This window comes from Artemia franciscana, chromosome 11 (assembly GCF_032884065.1).
Source record: "Artemia franciscana chromosome 11, ASM3288406v1, whole genome shotgun sequence".
In the NCBI taxonomy this organism is placed as follows: Eukaryota; Metazoa; Arthropoda; class Branchiopoda; order Anostraca; family Artemiidae; genus Artemia; species Artemia franciscana.
The window spans coordinates 25,068,714-25,091,277 of record NC_088873.1 but is presented as its reverse complement, the minus strand read 5'-3'; the positions used below and the strand labels follow the sequence as shown (position 1 = coordinate 25,091,277).

Below are 22,564 nucleotides of genomic sequence, written 5' to 3'. Positions count from 1 at the left end.
AACGAATGTCTTAAATACCTTTAATGACGTCATCGTCATAACAAACATGACGACAACTAACTTCATGACGTCAGTCGACACACAAACATGACGTCACTCGACACACACACACACACACACACAGACAACTTATTTATATATATATATATATATATATATATATATATATATATATATATATATATATATATATATATATATATATATATGTATATATATGTATATACATATATATATATATGTATATATATATATGTATATATATATATATATGTATATATATATATGTATATATACATATATATATATATATATATATATATATATATATATATATATATATATATATATATATATATATATATATACATATATATGTATATATATATGTATATATATATGTATATATACATATATATATATATATATATATATATATATATATATATATATATATATATATATATATATATACTAGCTGTTGGGGTGGCGCTTCGCCATGTATATCATGAAAAGAGAAATCACCAATGCAACAGCACAAACACAAAAAAAAAGAAGAGAGACAGAAGGAGAAAAGGAAGACTGTTTTCCTAAATTAGTGATTAATATAGACCAGCACTTGAATGAGGCCTTAACCCTACTCATCCATACAATCACATAGGTCAAACAGCATAGCCATACACAATCGACCATAAAGAATAATCCATGGACAGGCAGTCATGTCGTCAATAAGTATAAGTCGTCATTTACCAAACAATAGAAAAAATAATAAAGAAAAATAATTCAGAGGCAACAACCCAACACAAGGGCTCATCAGGAGAATACACTGGCCTATATAGGGTTTCGCCACTTTAAATTCTCTACCCAGCCAAGTGTTGTGGCTACCACAGAATATCCATGGCATCCCCGTGTCAGGTATCACCCCCAAAATACATGCCTATGAAAGAAAAGAAAAAAAACAGCAAATATAAAACAACCAAGTAACACCAAAACAAGCTTATCCTGTTAATATATCCCTTTTTTTAGCAACAATAGGTAAACTAAATATAATAAATTTTACCAAATCACAAATATTAACACATTGCAAAAAACCTGAATGAACTAAACAATTATAGAATTCATCTTTACCATGTGGCTAATTTAAAAAAAAAGCCGCTCAATTAGAAACACAATTCAAAATAAATGGCGCTGAAACAACATTTCTCGAACCTCCGAAATTAGTTGAAAACTTCTTTAAGTATTTCTAAATAATTCTTTTGATATTTATTTAAAAGTTCGTTATAATGAAAATTAATTTTTTAAATTGCCAAGTTAATTTATTTGCAGAAAAACCTCTTGATATCAATTTTTGGCTTAAGATTTTACATCAATTTTTAAAATCAATAATTACTACAAATCCTTGCATAACGAAGTAACTGTGAGAAAAACGCTGAATATGTGATATTTGAGTGTATATTACTTTCAGGGAATAGGAAACTAATCACTTCAAAATCAAAATCATCCGTTTTATTATACATTTTAAAACTTAATTTATTATTATCACAAATATTAATATTTAAATCTAAGAAATGATCTTCATGACCAGCGCCATGACTAGGTTCAAGAATAAGCTCTGATGGATATATATTTTTAGAAATATCAATGAAATCCTTCCAATTTAAGACCAAAATATCATCTAAATATCTTTTATTATTTGACAAAACAAGTTTTAAATTAATTGGATTATTCTTGTCCATCATATATTTATATTCCAGTTGACTTAAAAACAAGTCAGCTATAAATGGGCTGGCATTCCCCCCCCCCATGGGAATTCCCACAATTTGCTTGTACAAATCACCACCAAATCTTATATAAGTATTGTATAAAACAAATTCTAATAACTCAAAAATCATATCCAAGCTGTAACATCTCAAGTTAACTGTAGTATTAAAGCAATTTGTCCATATAGCTTTTTTATTATAAGTGTTTATTTTTAAGAACCTTTTACTAGATAAGAGGAAAGATTTCTTGATAACAGTTTTTAAATTATCAAACACTACATTAAGTGATAAATTAGTATACATTGTCGCAAAATCGAAAGACTCAATTCTTTTAGCTGAAACCATTATTAAAGAATCTATCACCTGCAGTGAATTATTAACACTCCAATATGGATTAAAATTCGAAAAATTTTAATACCAGAACAATAGGTTTTAAGTTTATTTACAATTTCCTTTAAAATTAAAGAGAGGTCAGTAGCAGCAATGCGGGTTGGACATTTAGCTGCTCCAGCAATAAACCGTGGTTTAGGGGGATTCTTATGAAATTTTACAGTCCAATATAGGAAAGGGAACTTTTTATCATTGTCATTTATTTTAATATTAAAATTTTTAAAAAGTATTTCTTCAGTCTTTTCAATTAAATCCTCATCCTCTATATTTACCTTTTCGTAAACATTAGTTGTGCATAACTCCCTTTTTAAGATATCACAATACAGCTTCTGACAAATTATGGCAAAATTATTATTAGCTTTATCCACTGGCACAATTACAAATTCATTCTTTAGATTAGCAATTGCTTGTTTAATCTTCGCATTATAAAATAATGATTTAGTGTTACTATTTTTAAGTTAGAATATATTTTATTTCTTATTCTACTAATAATTAAATTTTTCCAACTTTGAAAACTCTCTTTATTTTTATTCTCTTTCTTACACCACTTATCAATAAATAAATCAAAATCATTTTCCAAGCCATCAAGAACACTCGATGGTTTCAGATGATGAGAAAGACGGAAATTAGCCCCTTTATTCATTATAATTTGAAGATCATCTTGCTTTATTATTGACAAGTCCCCTGTTATAACATGTTTGTAAGTAGGATTTACAAATGGGCCAAGTTGCTTACAATTACAAACCGGTTTCCAATTTATATCACTATCTAATCTTTTTAGTATTAAATTATAATTAAAAATAATTTGCCCAATAGTTTTTGAAAATTTATAAGTTAAAACTGCACTATCATTATAATTCAAATTACTAGAAAGGGCCTGTTTCACATGCCGCTGATTTAAAATTTCTGGTAAATTACTATCTTCAATCTGCTTACAAGTAAAATTAATAGGTAAATATAATCTGTTATCCTTATTATTAATCTTATCGAACTTTTTCTTTTTTGAAATAAATTTCATTTTAGTTAGAATGCAAATTGTATCACATATTACTTTAAAATTATAATCAAGAGCTGTATTATTCTTAACAATCCAGAAAAGTTTGATTAAATTCCTCTTGGATAAATTATTTAGACATTTTATTTCAGAAATCATACCCCTAGATTCAAGTAGCTGGCATAGATCTATAGAAAGCATATGTACATCTAATTCATTTTTTCTATTATTTTTCCTATGTCCTCTCGATCGTTTTTTACGTTTAGTAGGACAAGTAAAAGAAGGATGGTCCATAAAACCATCAATACATTTAACAACAACATGAGACATGTCACCATATTTTGCTACACGATCATTTAGCCCAAAAGGATAAGCTGTACCAAGAGTATGGATCCAGAAATCCTCCTGTTTACGTAGTCTATTATTCTTCTCTTCTTTATTTAAATTTTCTAATTCTAAATTTTCTAAAATTGTGACAGTTATATCTGATATGGAACATTTACCATTATTACAATGTTGAACTAGATAGTTATTAGTTTTTTCATTATTAACTGTTGTCTTATGTCCAGACAATCTTTTATATATATTATTAGTTGTTTCCCCCACATATTGTAGGCAGCATTTATTACATTCTAATAGGTAAATTACATTGGTTGTTCTACAATTAACATTACCACGTAACTTGCATGCAAAATTTTTATTATACAATGTACTCTTAACAGAAGTCCGTGGGACAAAATGATCTTGGCAAAGAAAACAACGACTCTTACACTTACTAACTTTCAAAAAATTGTTCCGAGTTCCGAGGCTAATATTTGTGTTTTGTTGCATAAAAAGTTATTGAAAATAAATCCAAAACAAACCAACATCCAAATCAAAATCCAACAATCAAAGTCCAAAAAACATGCCAAGGTCAATAGGTCAATAAATACATAAACAAAAACATGAAAGAACATGAAATTTGCATAAGTGCCATCTCACCAATAATTAACAATATCAGGTTAAAAACCTGGACCAGGGTAAAGGTCTGTCGGGGAGAAAACTAAATATATAGTAGTGCTGTTATTGATCCGAAAAGCGGATGAAGTTTTGCTAGATGTCTTCCAGAGAAATTGCCTGCGGATTGTTCTGGGTACGCGACTAGCTGACTGCATTTCAAATAGTAAGCTGTGCGAAAAGTGTGGTTCAATCCCACTTTCTAGGGCTATAATGGGAGAAAGGTTGAGATGGTTCGGACACGTTCTGCGGATGAAGGATGATAGATTGCTAAAGGTTGTCCTTTTTGGCCAACCGTCAAGGGCTAAACGGAAAGCAGGTCATCCTTAGTGGGGGGGAGGATGTCATAAAGAAAGATTTAAAGGAAATGACAACTTCCTGGGAGATTGCAAAGAGGGAGGCTTTGAACAAACTGGGATGGAGGAAGAGCTTGCGTAGATATGTTGGCCTCACGCGGCTTGGTGCTGCGGTGAGTTGTTAGTAGTAATAGTTAATAACTATTTATAATAATATTATTTTACAATAATATTTTATAATAGCTATTAATAATTATAAATATTTATAATAATAATAGTAATAACTATTTTTAATGGTATAATTAAAGTATCTTAAGGAAAGATTCAAAGGAAATGGAAACTTCTTGGGAAGGTGTAAAGAGGGTGACTTTGAATAGATTGGGATGGAGGAAGAGCGTATATATATATATATATATATATATATATATATATATATATATATATATATATATATATATATATATATATATATATATATATATATATTTCTTTCTCTTAAAAAACATCCCATGTTTGAGTATCATCTCAAGTTATTTGATCAGAGTTGAACGGCAAAGTTTAAGATAAAAAGCTACGAAAAGATCTTCAGGTATGGCTGTTGATCCGTGGTTGGCAGCTCTGGCTAGCTACCGGGAAAATGTGGGTTTGCTTTTTCATGAAAATCATGGATTCATGGAAATTGTGGGCTTAATCTTAATTTTGTACTCGAATAAAACTCCAAAAAGTTTGCTTCCTTCATTTACTTTCATTATTAGCGTAGTTTTTCCTTCGGTTTCGTCATTTCATTTATTTGCATAGTCACAAGAAAAAACGAAGAACTACAATTCTTTTTATCATGCTTCATTTCCTTAAATTTTGCCAACTCTTTTTGTAGTCATTTGAGGTAGAATTCACCATAACACGGGTGATGCTTTGTTAGTGAAGGTCCTTAGCCGTAATTGCCCGTTGGAGTCAGCCATTAGCTTCGAATTAGCTTATCCACAGATTTGCGTTTACCATGACAATTTTTTCGTCTCAAGAGACATTTGCCTCTCCGAAGAGATTTACTTTCCAGCTTGTGTAGGCTCGGCAAGCTAGCTAAAATAGTCCGTTTGGTATCGGAAGAAACTCTGGTCAGTTGAATAGCTCGTGTGTCGCACAAAGAATTCTGATGTTAAGAGGTGTTGTTGCCAAAGGAGGCACTGTCTTCTGCTGGAACTCTTACAGATTAGGAAACGCTCTTTCCATGTCCACATTAAATAATTTCTTAAACCACACTGCTTTTCACTATGATGTTAAAACTTCAACGACTGACAGATATTTTGCTTTCCCTGACGTTACTTCAATGACACAAAAAAAGAATCAGCCAGCAGGAAACTTTCATTTTCAGGAAAAAGAAGATTCTTTAATCTCTGTAGCTTCCGCTCATTTCGGATTCAGTAGCAGGACACCCGATTGGCATAAGTGTGGCCATGAATGTAATCTCATTTTGCACATCTTTATAAAAAAAAAATTTCTCTTGTCTGAAGTATCGAAGCGCTTTAAAATTTACCCAAAATCTAAGGTTTGTGCAAGGAAATTTACCCAGAATCTTTGATGTACTATTACGCAAAACAAAATGTGACTGACTTATAAACTAAAGTGCACGGCGTCAACTTCTCTCAAATCTTACAGATGGTCACGTATTACAATAAGTAACTTCCGTAACTTCACAAGGCATATACGAGCTATTTTATCCGAACAGACCCATGTTAGACGCATCCTTTTTTTTTTACTTCGGCTAGACATTATGTCTTCATACAAGGTAACAAGTATAATGGTGAATTGTACACAGATTTTGGCAAAGCAAAGGAGGAACAGAAGAAGACGTTTTATCTGTGGAACTCTGAGCCTGCTTGATATTCCTTTGAAACTTGACTTAGTCAGAGATTTCAAGTGGGAGGGAGTATACTAGGCAAAAATTCCATGTAAACTTTGATATTAGTCACGCTTCTTAGGACACTACGGAACTTCAAGAGTCGGCAACGCCCATTATAGCCTCAAATAGGGTCAACAATCAAAACTGAATATGCTTATATATCTATGCCTTTACAAGCTGACTTGACTTACTTGACTTAAGTCTTCCGCCGGGCACTGCTCGGCGAGGAGAGTGACGTCTGCCTCCTCCATCTACTTTGGACCATGGCGAGTATTTGCTCTTCGCCCTGTCTGATGTTTTCCATCGTCAACAACTCGGAAAGGCTATCGGACCAACGTTTCTTCGGTCGGCCACGAGGTCACTTCCAACCTACTTTGATAGGGTCGAAGTCGTAGATCGTCTTTACGGGTAGATGTGGTGGCATTCAAAGCAGGTGCTCAAGCCATCCTATGGTTCGCTTGGCTACTTGAGCCGAAAACAAAGATTGCTTTGTGAGCTGCAGAAGCTTCTCATTGCTGACGAAGTCGGACCATAATAGGCCCTCGATCCTCCTCAGAGTCTTCGCATGAAATACATCGATTTTCTTGAGGGTTGCAGCTGATGCTTGCCATGTCTCAGCTCCCTAAAGCAACACAGAGCCGACTAGAGCGTTGAAGATCAGCAGTTTCGTTGTACGACTGATGTTTGGTTTTCGCCAGAGGTGACGATTTAGTCTGCCCATGACAGAAGACGCTTTAGATAATCTCACTTGCAACTCAGGGAGAAGCGAGCCATTTGAAAAAATTATGGAGCCCCGGTAGGTGAAGTCTTGAACAACCTCGATGCCAGTGGTGCTGTCAAGGCTAACTGGAGAGTTAACAATAAGAGAAGACGGGTCTATGGCCATAATTTTAGTTTTGTTCCAGTTTATATGCAGTCCTACTTTGGCAGCCTCTTCTCGTAGAATTCGGAGCGCTTCCAGCAGCTGCTCCATGGAGTCCGCCAGAATGGCCAAGTCATCGGCAAAAATCGACATCTGTGATGGCACGATCTCCAAATTTGAGCCCAAAGCTGAGACGTGAAATTATTTTTGTCATAATGTAATCTACGATGACATTGAAGAGCTCTGGGGCCACTGCACATCCTTGGCACGCCCCTGTCGTGATTTGAAAGAACGGGCTGCGCCGACTATTTACTTGTACACAGCTCTCCGTCCCATGGTGCAACGCCTTGAGAAGTCTGCAATATTTCTCGGGTAGGCCAGTCACTCTAGAATCCGCCAAAGAGCTTTTCGATCGACTGAGTCAAATGCAGCACGGAAGTCGACACAGGCAATAAATGCTTTCTGTCAGAACTCTGTGGTCTTCTCTACTATTTGTCGAATCGTGAAAATCTGCTCGATGGTTGAACGATGCGACATAAAACCAGCTTGCTCCGGTCACCAGAATTTTCGCATGATGTTCCGACATCGATCCAGCAGGACCTTTGAAAACAGTTTGCCAGGGACTGACAGTAGGGTTATTCCCCGGTAGTTGGAGCAGTCGCTTTTTGAGCCTTTTCTCTTCCATAAAGGGATGATGACACCCTTCTGCCAATCCTTGGGAATTATCTCCGTTTGCCAGATTGTAGAGAACAGGGTGTGGAGAAACAGGAGCATTGCCGGACCTCTATATTTTAGCAGCTCTGAGTTTAAGCCACAGATACCAGCAGCTTTATTATTCTTGAGCCTTTTTACTGCACGTCCGGTGTCTGAGGGGCTGAAAGGCTCATCTGGAGGAGCATCTGTTTCAGGTCTTTGACCGCAAGGTTGGCTCGGACTATCATTAGGAGGCGCAGACGGGCTAGTATTGTTGAGGATCGAACAGAAGTGGTCCCCACACCGCTCAAGACAAGAACCTTAATCAGAAAGAAGTGCCCATCCATGGACAGGACGGGACCCAAGGTGGAAGTTTTATTATCAGTGAGATCTCGGAGATGCTTGAATAGGCTGCCCATGTCTTTCTTTTTTGCAGGTATTTCAATTTCATCGGCTTCCCTTAAAACATACTGGGTTCTATCCCGTTGAATGAGTCTGTTTCGCACTCCATTGAGCATTTGATATGTGGTTAAGCCCCGAGAAGTCTTGCCTTCCGTCTTCGCTCTATGATTTGCAGTGTTTCATTAGTTAGCCACGATTTCTTTGGGTAACTCCTCTTGCCGAGCACTAGTCGTGCTGCTTCGCTGGTCCGCAATTTAAAATGCTTTCAGAGATCTTCGCTGCTATTTAGTGAGTCAAGGGGCCCGAAGCGATTCGATATCTCGATACTGTACTTCTGGCGAGTATCTGGTTCCTTTAGTTTCCCAATATCTGCAGCGACGGGTTTTCTTTCCGATCGTTGTGCATGGAGGCAAAGCCAGAGATCGGCGCACACAAGCCTTTGGTCAATGTTTCCGAGCTCTGCTGATCTGTGAGTTCTGTAGTTCTTCACCAATGATGTCCAGCGTTTGGAAATAATGACGTAGTCAATCATCTTCTTTGTACGATCGTCGTTACTATACCACGTGTACTGATGAATAGTTTTGCGTTGGGAGTAGGTGTGTGCAATGCAAAGGTCGTGAGATCGGCACAGTTCAAGTAGGCGGAGCTCATTGTCGTTAAGTGGGTCGGGGGACACGGGACCAACTGTGCCGCGCCATATACCCATATCATCACGCACTGTCGCATTCAAGTCGCCAAGGAGAACAGTTATATCAGTACCACGTGTACTGATGAATAGTTTTGCGTTGGGAGTAGGTGTGTGCAATGCAAAGGTCGTGAGATCGGCACAGTTCAAGTAGGTGGAGCTCATTATCGTTAAATGGGTCGGGGGACACGGGAACAACTGTGCCCTGCCATATACCCATATCATCGCGCACTGTCGCATGTCGCCAAGGAGAACAGTTATATCATTGCAGAAGCCTTGCACTGTCGCAAGGCTTCTGGACAAAGCAGAGTAGATATCCTCTTTAGTCACATCATCAGAATCGTTGGTCGGGGCATAGCATACGATGACAGTCGTCTTGCCATGCTTGTGTCCAAAGCGGGCCTTCATTAATCTGTCAGATACAGCTTTGTGTAAAAGTAAGACCTTTGTTGAAAGGGTATTTAGTGCAAGGCCAACGCCATTCCTTCTCGTGCTTCCTCCAGACCAGAGCAACGAGTCACTGTTACCTATTCGCTCTTCTCCGCTTCCGGTAAGACGGGTTTCTGTAAGACCTACAATTGACACTTTATTCTGGCGAAGTTCTTCCGAGTAGGTTCTTTGACGCAGGTGCATTCAGAGTCAAGACATTCCAGGTGGCTGTTCGTAGCTCCCTTCGGTCCATAAGGTTTAGTCTGTCAGTCTTTCTGACATTGCCAGCATGTCCATTGACGCGCGATGGTTGAGATCTTAAAAGGGAATCCGGGTCCGAGGCTATATTGTCACCTTTCGTAGCACTTAATTTTCTGGTGAAGGGTCGCTAGCCCAACCGAACCTAGGCCTGGAATCTGATTAGAGCTAGATTAAACCTAGGTACTGTGATTTCCGGGGTGGGCTCCACCAGCCACATGAGGTTGCAGCCGTCCTGATCAGAGTGTTTAGCAGACACGTGGTCAGCAGACAGAGTCTGCCTTATTCTGGTCGAACTCCATTCACCTCCAAAGCAGGATTTACAAGCTGGATTTGCTTTAATTTTTTCAGTCTTCAATCCCAGATAAATATCCCCTGAAAACTTAATAGACATGAATCACTAACTCAGTAACCATTTGACCCTAAGCTTCCCGTCTAATCAGAGATACATCGCAAATTCATTGTACATTACAGGCTCAAAAATCTAAAAGGATATCCTTTTGTCTTGTTCAAATTTCATTTAAAATAGACGGCAAGATAGAAGACGAAAAAACAAAACTTATAAACTATTCGTTTTTACAGATAGCGTGCTAGCCTGAAAAGAGAAAATGTGACTTCACTGAAGTTTCAGCCATTTTATGGCCGCAGAATTTCTTACGTTTCGCCAGAATAATGACCCAGTAGTAGATCAACGAAACCCTGTCCATGGAAACTTAAAGCTCATGCACGCTATTCATTTTTTTTTTTGCAGAATACCATCGTGGGAGGGTCCTAAATAGGAGGATAACAGCAACACAGAGTAATATCCAGATCTATGGACAAAGGCGTCTGGAAAGGGCTGTTTCGACCCTGTTGGGATATCCGAGAGACTGATGAACTTGCAGTCAACTCTATTCCCGTTTGAGGAGTGACGCCCCTCGAGGAAATTATAGACTAGTAAACGACACAGCATTCACGCTGGATTCTAATCAATGGATAATTCTTCTAGGCTTGGTCTGTTTTGGTGTGCGTTTTCGGACTGAAAAACTTCTTCCTAGCTAATGTATCTACTATGGATTGCCTCCCCGTAGTAGAATCATGAGGGCATGAATAAATGCATGGATAAATAATGAGTCGGATGTAATAGTGTTGAGATTGTCTCTGCAGGATCTTTCACATGATTTCACATCTTTTTCCAGCGCTTTTCTATATTTAGCGATGGGTTAAAATTTTCTTGCTCAGTCAGGACTCTTGTCTCGGTCTCAGAAATTGCTTGATTGGTCTTAAATTCTCGGTCATTATCTTGCAACGCCGTAAAACGGTTTATGAGTTCGTGAACAAAATGGGCCTAGGATTGCACAACGGATCCATTCATACTGGAGGTCCAAGGGACTTTATGCTGTCCGGTTCTAAGATAGCTTAAGCGCATTGTTGTAGACTTGAGAAGATGCGTTGATTCCCGTCCTGCATGAAATCCGGGACCATTGCTTTTCCTGAGGGAAAATAATTTCAATGATTTAAAGAATATGAAAATTGCATCTTGGAATACTACGACGCTAAAAAATAACTACCGTATTGACATTTAGACTGAAGAATTCAGACGATTCGACAAGGACTCATTAGGAGTTTTAGAAGCTTTTTATCCCAGGGATAGTAAGCATAAAATTAGGTGATACGAAATTTATTTACTCAGGCAGGGAGGATAGGGTACATAGACAAGGAGTCTCTTGACGAATGAGGAAGCTGCTAAGTCTTGTTTAGGCTGGGAAGGTGTTAATAATAGAATACTAATTGCTTGTTTTGTGACTAAAAAACGCAAGGTATTAGTTAAAGTAGTATTAGCCCCTGTAGAATTCACTGATGGATACAGTAGTGACTCAGATAAATTTTACTTACAGCTACCGGAAAATATAGACAATACACCGTGTAAAAATTTGGTGTTTTTATTAAGAGATTTTAACAGCCAGGTCAGTAGAAATGGAGATTCGATAGTTTCCTAGCCTATGTGAATTTCGTGTAGGGAAAGAAAAGAGTAATGGCTACAGGCTGCTGAAATTTTGTAGGTATAATAATCTAGATATAACCAAGACAGTATTTGGTAATAAAATGGCCCATAAGTTAACATGGTATTCACGTAATGGTAAGACAGCTAACCTTATTAATTGTGTTACAGTAAACCGACGACTATCAGGATCAATACAAGATACTAGGTATATAGGTAGGCTATACAAAGTATATATGAGTGCTGTTATTGAAGTTAAAAGTAAAGATCACCATCTAGTACTGTCTAGGGTTATTTTAAAGCTAAAATTTAGGAAGGGTAGTTACTTCCCGGGAAGTTATTACGTTGGTAGAGTCCAGTATGAGAATTTGAGAGAAACTTTCCAGAAAAATTGAATGCTATACTGGGGAGTTTTAAATTCTATGACACCTCTTTCCCAGGTCGACATGTGTATATATATGGCACTCAATGTAAGAGAACTTTAGAAAGTACTTCAGCATTAATTTACTATTGTTAATAGCTGAAAAATGCACAGCCCATAGACTGAACCTTATTCCACAAGTGCGTTCCTTTCAACATACCTGCAAAGTCATCCACCCAAATGCAGTTGCTCCATGCTCACCAGCAAAGTGAGCGTCGCCAATCACTGATGAAATCCAGAGTTCTTGCGAATCAACGTCAGCTCCCACGAAATGATAGCCTGGCGGTGCTTGAACCATAGATTTCATTTCTGAGCCTATCCTGTCTTTATAAGCATTAGATGCCGTCATCCATGTTGATTCAACTGCCCTTCGTGTCAAGGTTCCAGCAACAACTGTCTTGAGAAAAATTTGAATTCAATTGGTGTTTCAACTATAAGCACCTTTTTTGGTTAAAAATAAGAATAAGAAAAAGGAGAAAAAAACCCTCAACAGCAAAGAATCATATTGTGGTAAAGAATCAATAACGGTAGTTGGTATTTTGTTGAAGTGTGTAAATAATAAAAAATCAGTCTCATTTCTCTCGAATGTCGGTCAAAAAGGCAAATAATACATTTTTATATACAGATTAAAAAAACTACAAGACAAGTAAGACTAGTCGTCCTTCTTCTAGTACCAGAACTTCAAACCGTCACCACAGTCCTAAAGACTTAAACTTTTTAATTTCAAATTAGTTTATATCGAACATCAAGATATACAAGGGTTGTTTTTTTTCAACCTCCTATTTGCTAAAAAAAGGAAGACAGGTGAGTATCGGAAATTTATATTACTATCCTGTAAGCCTAAAGAAGTAAAAGCCTCAATCGTCAACGTGATTACATTAAGAAGTTTTCTATGTCACGTTGACGATTGAGAGGTTGTCATATCTTTGAACAAGCTTTGTAATACCCTCTCCTACAATGTTGCCACGAATGTTTTGATATGAACTGTAATGGTTTCTTTGAACTCTGTCCCTTCGTAAGCGCTGTCCCCCAAGCCACTTCATTAAGTTAGCAAAAATAACACATGATAAGCTTGGGCTCACTAAGGGGCTCTGTGCCAACTGCAATTAAGGTGTTTGATCTCAATAACAAACTTAGAAGTTGGTCTTTAGAGAATGCAGGCCCAATATGACTTATGCAGTCACAATATTTATCGTGATCAATTAAACAATAAGTTTCCCAAAAACTAAATTTTTCAAATGAAAGTAAAGATCCATATGAAAGCTACAGAAATTAAAATGAATAATCATATCGGGCATAAAGTTAACAGATATAGCTTTGAACGAATAGATAAATCCTAGAACAAAAAGAAATTAAAGTGCATACTCAATTCAATAGCCTATGATCTTTAAATGCATACACTACTATGAAAATGTAGCTTACAAAACAACAAAATTGCCCACCTAGATTTTGGAAAATTAATTTTTTCTATTAATCTGTAGCTTTTTAGAATCATATTGCTGTAGTTCCTCTTTATTATAATTACCATTCCTGAATCAGCAACAAATGGCAATTTTTTTCTAAACCCAGTTCTAAGTTTTCGGTTACTATGGGCTGTTGTTCGTTCTTTAGTAGGTTGCAGCTATTGCTCCAACCATGATCTCCAAACGTACAACATCTGTCTCTCTTGTAATTAGTCATTACATCATTTACTGCCCTATCGATTCAAAATACTGCCTTAATAAACGAAACAAACTGCTTCAGATTTTGTCAATCTTCAGTTTAGGCGTTATTCAGGCATTAATTTTGTGTGAATAAAATCGAATCAAATGTAAAATTTTGACAAAAGTGTAATTTCAAAACACCAATTATACTCTTTTCTGTAAAGCCCAAACAACAGCGATTTAGGTGAGAGGGATGCCCGACTCTTATTTAAGATTTCTCTTATTTTTCGCTCTTGATTAGCCTTCTGATATTGTGCTAATTAGCCGGTGTGTTATTGTTCATGTTGCAGCAAATAAAGACAAACTGATTAAAATTGGATCTTGTTTTCCTAAGAAGCCGTTAAATATAACCAAAAAGGAGAATAGCTTCACTGGATCCAATTAGGAGGATTATTTATAAACAGAATAATCAATTTATTTTTTCCAGTTGTTTTAAGTTTTCCATTGATAGGTGTCCACCAAAAGTCCCAAGATGTTGGTATGCATCGCCAATACCTTAAAATACCTTGGATCTTTCTTCGGGGTAGTGCCAACCCAGTGCATTATCCCTATTTTGTTAAGTAAACTAAGAACAAGAAAAACCTACCATTGGAAGAATGGCACCATACTGCTGCCCTCCATCGAATGTGTCTGCTTTTTGGACAAACCTTGGCAAATTTGTTTTATCCATAAATACTACAAGCTGATTCAGAATACGGTCACGATACATTTTCCAAAAGTTGACAGCTTTACTTGTTTTTAGAAGTTTCTGTGCTAAGCCTGAAACTTGACTTTTAAGAAGGCCATTTTCTATATAGCTAACATAGTCCTTAGCTAATGGATTTCCAACGTTACGGTCACCGCTGTCTTTATGGGGTAACTTGAAAAACCAGCATCCAGGTATCCCAACATCGTATGGGCCAATTCCTTCGTGATAATCAGGTTTGTCTACAGTGAGATTCTTCTTTTCCTTTGGAGCAAATATTGGCAGACTCATTGTTGCTAAGTAAGAGAAAAGGGATTTAAAACCACGTTTTTGCAAGGACTTATCCAATGGATTACTATGCAGAGCTTAAAATATAAATGGATGAATGATGCAAGAGCTGTAGCTCTTCCAGAGAGAGACTTTGGAAGATTACAGAATCTGTAAGGGTGAGCCGAAGAGGAGAAAACATCCGTTGCACTTAGGCAAATTTACAAGTCTATACGAAGTCTACACTCTATACGTCTATACAAAGTCTTTACGTCTATACGAAGTCTATACTCTATGCGTCTATACGAAGTCTATACGTCTATACGAAGTTTTCAGTATATACGAAGATAGACTACCACGAAATTTTTCCTTTTAATATCTGCCAGAAAAACTTTCCTCATAGGAAAAATTTTTGACAAGACATGTTAAAATTAGTGACAGGACGATACTAATTCCCTTCAAGGTACAGACGGCGATTCGCCCTTAGAGTCCTGGTTCCATAGCAATCTTCAATTTCTAGCCACCTTGAGTATGGTTAACTTTCATTATAATTTATTTACATTTTGTAGATGGCAAATTTTTCCATCTTTTAAAAAGAGTTAATATATGCCCACTTTAAGTGTCACTGTTATTTTTATACATAAACTACTTGATCTTTAAAACCCTGATTATTTTTAATTAATTTGTGTTTGTTTTTCTAACATCTATATCAGGGGATTTTTATGGCACTTGGTATTTACCAGGTGACATATAGCGATCGCAAATTCTGTCGGTTTGTCTGTCCCGGTTTCGCTAGTTTTATTATTATTTCTTAACCTGGCAAGTATGCACATATTGTCATGGAATTAACTTATTTAACCACAGTTGGAATACCCATTTTTGCTTCACTTAGATACTTTTATTTTTTAATGGAGCTTGAAAATACTATGAATCATTTTCCATAGCAACAAGTGGCAGAGATACAGAAATAAATTCATCCCATAAAACAGAAAAGCAAATTCACGGGAAAGAAAGAAATAAAGAAGAGAAAAATTACAAAAGAGATGAGGAGAGGGATAGGCAGAAGACAAAACGATTTTTCGCAATTTTTTTTTTTATTTGATTAACATGATATTTGTATTATCTTTCGTGCCTGATTCCATTGTTTTCCAAGCCCGATTTTTGTCGGAATAGAAATAAATACAGCTGCAAGCAGGAAGAGCACTAGATATGTTTTCTTTCGAGGCTATTTTTATCTTTCAAATTTTAATTTCATGCTTTGGGTGATTTTAGAACCTAGCCTCCAACCTTCCATAATTAAATAGAAAAACTCTGGGATGGGAAGTAACTGGGTAAAATATAGCCCATCTCACAGCTTGGTGTTTTTATCCAGAAAAAGCTGGCCAGATTAACTTTGAAATAGACAACAAGCTATTAGATTAAAATAAAATAATTTAATCTTTATCATTTAAGTTAATGCGAATCTTAGGCAAGTTAATTTTTTTTTTATAAAGATTGGAGAGGGAAATATAGGATTTGACTCCACCTTAAATGTTCTTACAATTTAAATATTTTTTGGCTAAAAGGTGCAATTTCAAACCCTTTGTACAGCGCACGGAACTAATCATCCTTAGTTTAAAAATCAAAAAAGTGAAAGGTTCAATTAAAAAATATGAAAAAAAAATCAAAAGTCTTTGGAAAGAAACTTCAAAATTGAGTCAAAATGAAAAGCGAGAAAAACAGAAAGGCTTTTATCCTCTATTAGCGAATAAGTTAGGTATCATTAATTCAAAAGTGAAAAAACAATAGTCACCCTTTCTGAGAGGAAGAAGGGACACATATAAAAGAAAATCTAAAATCTTTAAAATTCGGTAATTCGGTTAGTAGGCGGTAATCCCGCGAGACTTTTCCAAATACAAGTTATTTTTTAGCATCCGTAAGTTCGTGGATTACATAAACACCAGATGATAATGTAGCCCTCCCATTCACATAATTAAATAAAGATAAAAGAAATCTGAAAATCCATGCTACTGCAAAACAAAATACTAGAGAGGGTTCGCAACTCGTACGAGCTTTTTTATGCAGTAACAGCCAAAATTGACTTTGTAACTGAACATGAAATTAAAAATTTCCCATTATCAATCTTGCGTGTAATATCAAGCCTCCATGGCTTTCAACAAGTTTCCCGATCCTAAAAATTGACATAACTTTGACTAAAAATTGACTTCTAAGACTTTTTGACAAAAAATTGACTTCTTCAACGCATGTGACAGGTGTATTAGTAACACAGGTGGGTCAAAAAATAGACTTTGGAAATCCAGCCCAGAATGGTTACGTTCCAATTGATGTGCTCAAAAAGGTTACACTCCAACTGACCGACCCTGAATGGATACATTACTATTATATCGCGTATGAAACAAAAGCAACATTTATACTGTTAATTATAGCCATTATATAATGGTATTATAGCCTTTATATTAATGGATATTAATGGACTGGTTGTGCAGGACATATTAAATTAGGGTTCACGCGTCTTTTAATGTTTTGATGGAGCTTGGGTGATGACCGGGGCATTCAATAGAGTACAGACCATACTAAGGGAGCAGTATGCAGTACAAGCATTCTACAGCCATTGCAACTCACAAAGGCTGAATTTTGTCCTGATCCAAACAATCAAGGGATAATCACCAAATTTTTGGATTTCTTTGAGTGGTATTTTCACCTTACATGTTTTAAAGCCTAGCTTCTACGAGCAACGAGTAGTTTATAAGAGCTGAGAAAGAACATGGACCGGAGTCTCCCGAGTTAGAGAGGCTGGTAGACACTGGAGGGACTACTGGTATAAGTCTGTTTCCAAGATATATCACAAATGAAACCAATCACTCAAGTTCTTGATGTGCTTTCTGAGCAGCAAACCAGTTCTGGAGTTGCATCTGAGGCCAAGGGTTTGGGATCAAAATCTTACTCTTCCAATTCGGCTTCATGTGAGCAACAGAACCCAGAGTCTAAGTACTTGAAAGCTCGTCAAGTGATCTAAGCAAGTTCTAAAAACTTGCAGGAGAGTCGAACAGACCAATTCTGACTAGTGTGTGTAAGTGAAGCAAACGCAATAGTATCCTTTACAAGCCATGAAGTGTTTGCAGGGAAAGTGCATTATATCTGTTTGAAGATCTAGTTGGAAATGTATCTAATCTCATCTAGCTTATGAGAATACTGGCCGAAGAAAACACCTCTCAGCGACTAAGGCAAGACATTTCTCCTCGAAGTCTTCTGATTTACTTTGTTTACACAGAGGGACAGGGAGCGCTGACCTTACTGCTAAACATCAGACAAAGTTAGTCTTCTCTATTTTTCAATTGATCGATTCATCGTGATACTGACACACGCCTCACGAAAAACACGGATTTCCATGGAAGTTTTCTGGGCTAAATCAACAGTCACCGGATTTCCTTTCTAAAATAAAATGCAAATTTGTGTAGTTTCTACCCAACGTTTGATATCGACAATCTAGCCCTTTCCTCGCAAGGTGAGGCAGCAGAATTAATGGATGCTGATTCACCTGCCTAATAGTTTCAAAGCTCGGTCTGAACTTCCTAGGCTACTGATGGTCCTCTGCGAAATTATCAATGTTATTAATACGACTCTTATTCTTCCAGTCACTTCGGTGACGAACGAGAAACTTTATGCACCATGAAACCTCTAAAAATCACACTGACGTACAGCCTTTGGCAACGAAAGACTTAGCAATATACTTGTCATAGGCCGCAGAGAAGAGCAGGCCAATTTCCCCAATTAGGGTGAGGTTATTGATTACTTTGCTAAACTAGAAAAGAGGCGTCAGCCACTTGTTTAGTTTCTTTATCTTCTTATTAATTCACTGGTATTTTTGTACTAGTATGCGGAAGCAGAGTTTCTTGCTAATAAAAAAAAAAAAAAAAAAAAAAAAAAAAAAAAAAAAAAAAAAAAAAAAAAAAAAAAAAAAAAAAAAACTGAGTTTTATCTATGAATTGAGTACTAGTCTGACACTAAACAAAGATATAACCAGAATACCCCACCCCGCTGAAACTTTCCGTGAAATGAAGGGGCCTGTTGGTTTTGTCTTTCGAACTGTTCCCACCTCACTTTCCTTGAATACGATTCAGCAGAAGCCCCTTGCATTAATGTATTAAAAGTTAATTCATTTTCTTTCGATGCATTGAGAATGCGAAGGATTACTTAGTTGCATTTTAACAATAAAATTTTCAGTTCAAACGTTTTGTAAAGCGATCCAGGATTATAACACTTTTTACCAACTGGCTATATTTTTATACCCTAAAATACGTTAAACTTAAGAGCTCGTTAAACGTTGGCATGGGTCCTAGGAGGGGACCACTGTTAAAACTGGAGGTTCCAAGAACTTTCTACTGTCCGGCTCTAATCCGGCTTCAGCGCTTCATGTACACTGGAGAAGATGTGTTAGTCCCCGTCAAGCACTGGTCCTGGAATAATTATTTTTCCAGAGAATATAATAATTTCAATGATTTAAAGAGTATGAAAATTGCAACTAGAAACGTTACAACGTTAAAAAAAAACCTATTGTATCGACATTTTGACTGCCAAATTCAGACACTTCGAACTGGAGTTATTAGGAGTTTTAAAACCGTCTCCCAAAGATAGGAAACATCAAATTAGGGAAGCTGTTAATAATAAAGCGTTAGTCGATCATTTCGTCACTAAAAAGTACAGGGAATAAGTCATACTAGAATATGCCCATGTAAAACCGACTGATGGAGAGAAAAGTGACTCAAGTGGATTTTATTTACAGTTACAGGAACAAATAGACAGGGTGCCAGGTAGAAATATCATATTTTACTAGGAAATTGTAATGCCCTAATCGGTAGAAATGGAGATAGATGATCTCCTAGACTAGGTAAATTTAGACGAGGAAAATAAAACAGTAATCGTTTAAGAATGTTGCAATTTTGTAAGTATAACTACTGCTGCTACTAACAATTCCCCGCAGTACCAAGCCACCTGAGGCCAAGACAACTACACACGCTCTTTCTCCATACTAACCTTTCCAAAGCCTCCCTAAATACAACCCCCCAGGAAATTCACATTCCCTTTAAATCTTTCTTTACGACATCCTCCCATCCCAAACCCAGACGACCTGCTCTCTGTTTATCCCTAGACGGTTGGCCACAAAGAACAATCTACGACAATCTTTATCCATAGAACTTGCTCTAGTCATCTCAACCTTCCTCTTATTATAGCCATAGAAAGCGGGATTGAACGACACGTTTCGTACACAATACTGTTTGAAATACTGTCAGTCAGCTGGGTACCAAAACAATCCGTAGGCAATATCCCTGGAAAAAATCTAGCAAATCATTGTCTGTTTTTCGGAGCGCCCATGCTTCGGAACCATATTTGACCACTGTCATCACTGTAGCTGCCAATATTCTGATCTTGGTTCGCACACTTGTCTTCCTATTCTTCGAAACTTTTTTCAACTGTGAAAAAAACACATTGAGCCTTTGTTATTCTAGTTTTAACATTTTCACTGCTCCCACCAGCTTTACTAATAATACTACCAAGGTAAGTGAAGCTGTCCTCTTGATCAATCATTTCGTTATTCAGCGTCACCTTTTCATCTTTACAGATTCCTATCCTTGGCGACTTATTCTTCTTAATATTAATTTTCAAGCCTATTCGAGCACCCTGAATTTGCAACAAAACACTTGGTAGCCCTAGGGCTAACAACGACTCTGTCATTAGACTCCTATATACTCCATGAAAGGTCCATTTTAAATCCAAAAACGCAACAAATAGCCTGCCCTCTATTCTCCCAACTTATTTCCTAGTCATCCCCAATAAAATAAAAATCTGATCAATAGGACTATAACCTTTCCTTAACCCTGAATGCGAGTCTGATACAGTTCTATTTTGGTCAATACAACTATCTATCCTACGACATAATATCTTAACGATAACCTTACTAAGCATATTATCCAAGTTTATACCTCTATAATTCCCATAATCTATCTCTCTTTTTAAATAACGGCACTAGAACAGATGTAGCCCAGGACAAAGGTCATTTTGCATTATTCGATATACCAGCAAGTATCCCTGCTATTACAGGCAGGATCATTTTTTACTTATATATGGATCCTTTTAATGGTCTTTGTCCCAAAGAGCACATTAAAAGCATTGATAGTAAAATGAAGGAACTTTTAAAGATTTTGGCTCTGAAGAGCGGGCGATCGAGAAAACGGAAGAAGATTTGCTAGATGTTTTCCAGAAAAATCCCCTACGCATTGTTTTGGGTATCGAACAGACTGACTGTATCTCAAACAGTGACCTGTACAAAAATATGGTTCAATATTACTCTCTAGGGCTATAATGAGAAAGGTTGAGATGAGTAGGACATGTTCTGTGGTGAAGAATGACAGATTGCCAAAGATTGTTCTCGTCGGCCAATCTTCTAGGGCCAAATGAAAAGCAAGTCTTACCAAAATAGGGTGGGGGAATGTCTTAAAGAAATATTTAAGTAACATGGGTACTTCTTGGGAGGGTTTAAAGTGGCAGGCTTTAAATAGGTTGGGATGGAGGAGGAGGGGGCGTAGCTGCGTTGCCCTCAGGCGGCTCAGTACTGCATTGAGTTGTTAGTAGTAGTATAAGAGCATGGGGTTAAATATACAGGACTAAACATAATATACACGGAAATAGCTGTTTAGTTTGAGTTAAGATTTTGTTCTTGATTTCCATATAAGAATTCTTTTTTTCCATTTAACATGTTTAGGAACAGATTTGTCACTGCGTGACAGTATTACCTCTGATACTTGCTATTTTACAGGATCAAATATTAAAAATTGGTACTTTTATGTGGCAAGATCTCTTTTGTTATTGAAAGTGGGAAGAAGAATTTAGACCAAACAAACACGCATCTACTACCAACTATCTAAAAAAAGTAAAGTTTCTTGTTTTTGCATAAAAGATTTTGAGCCCTGAGTTACACAGTTCTTCGGCACGCTGCATAGAATAGTGCAAGATTTTTCAACATCACACTCAATTAAGTGGTATTTTCCCTTTTGCCAAAATTATTCAAAAGTTTCTTATCCTACTGATTTTTGAAGAGTAAATTTACCATAATGAGTTTCATATATTTAGGATCACTGTAAAAGAAACAAGCAATAAATTCTGTTTTATCAGACTAAACTTTATACTGTAATCAATATTAAATTGCAAGAAATATCCCAGATTTGACACTGCTCTTCGAAACAACATGGAAAAAAAACTAAGCTTTTGTTCAAATAAAATTTCGAAAAACATATAAAATTATTGGAATTTAGAGAGTAAAGATCATATCCATAAAGACGAACGATTTGAAAATTAAATGTGTAAGAAAATCAACTTATGCTCAATGAGAGGCTAACTGAAAGCCATATCACTGGATATATTTCAGGAAACCTGACTTTTTTTCCATTTTATAATTAAAACTTGACTTTGAACCATTTTAAGAATAGGAAAAACATCCTTGATCTCGGTTTTAGGACCAAATTTGATTTTTTGCCGGTCTCAATGAACAGTTTCAGTACTAGTGAAAATACAGTAAAATCCAAATATTTTGTCTAAACAACATGCTTAAATATGAAAAAGAACCAAAAATTCATAATAAAATATGCCAAACCTCATACTAGGACAGTTTGAGCCTTATGTGTCTGTTTAAATCACTTATTTTCCATTTTTTTTCTATTTTAATGCTTGTTATTTATTCGGAATACTAAATGATTCCTTTGATATCTTTTACCCAGGCTTCTTTTTTTTCTTCTCTCTTTTTCAAAACATGCGTTCTTTAATCTATTTATCAAGTTCTGGGTACTGAAA

The 22,564-nt window shown here is 36.3% G+C and overlaps 1 protein-coding gene across 3 annotated transcripts in view; it reads right to left on the bottom strand.

Annotated features, from left to right (window-relative positions):
• Nucleotides 1-22,564, bottom strand: part of LOC136033005 (DNA polymerase subunit gamma-1-like) — a 118,659-nt gene that overhangs the window by 51,083 nt on the left and 45,012 nt on the right. For all 3 annotated transcript variants that reach the window (XM_065713534.1, XM_065713532.1, XM_065713533.1), the window contains exons 4-5: nt 14,354-14,748; nt 12,225-12,461 (exon numbers count right to left, since the gene is read on the bottom strand). In XM_065713534.1, coding sequence (XP_065569606.1) covers nt 12,225-12,461; nt 14,354-14,748 — 632 coding nt within the window. The remainder of the gene's footprint in view (nt 1-12,224; nt 12,462-14,353; nt 14,749-22,564) is intronic.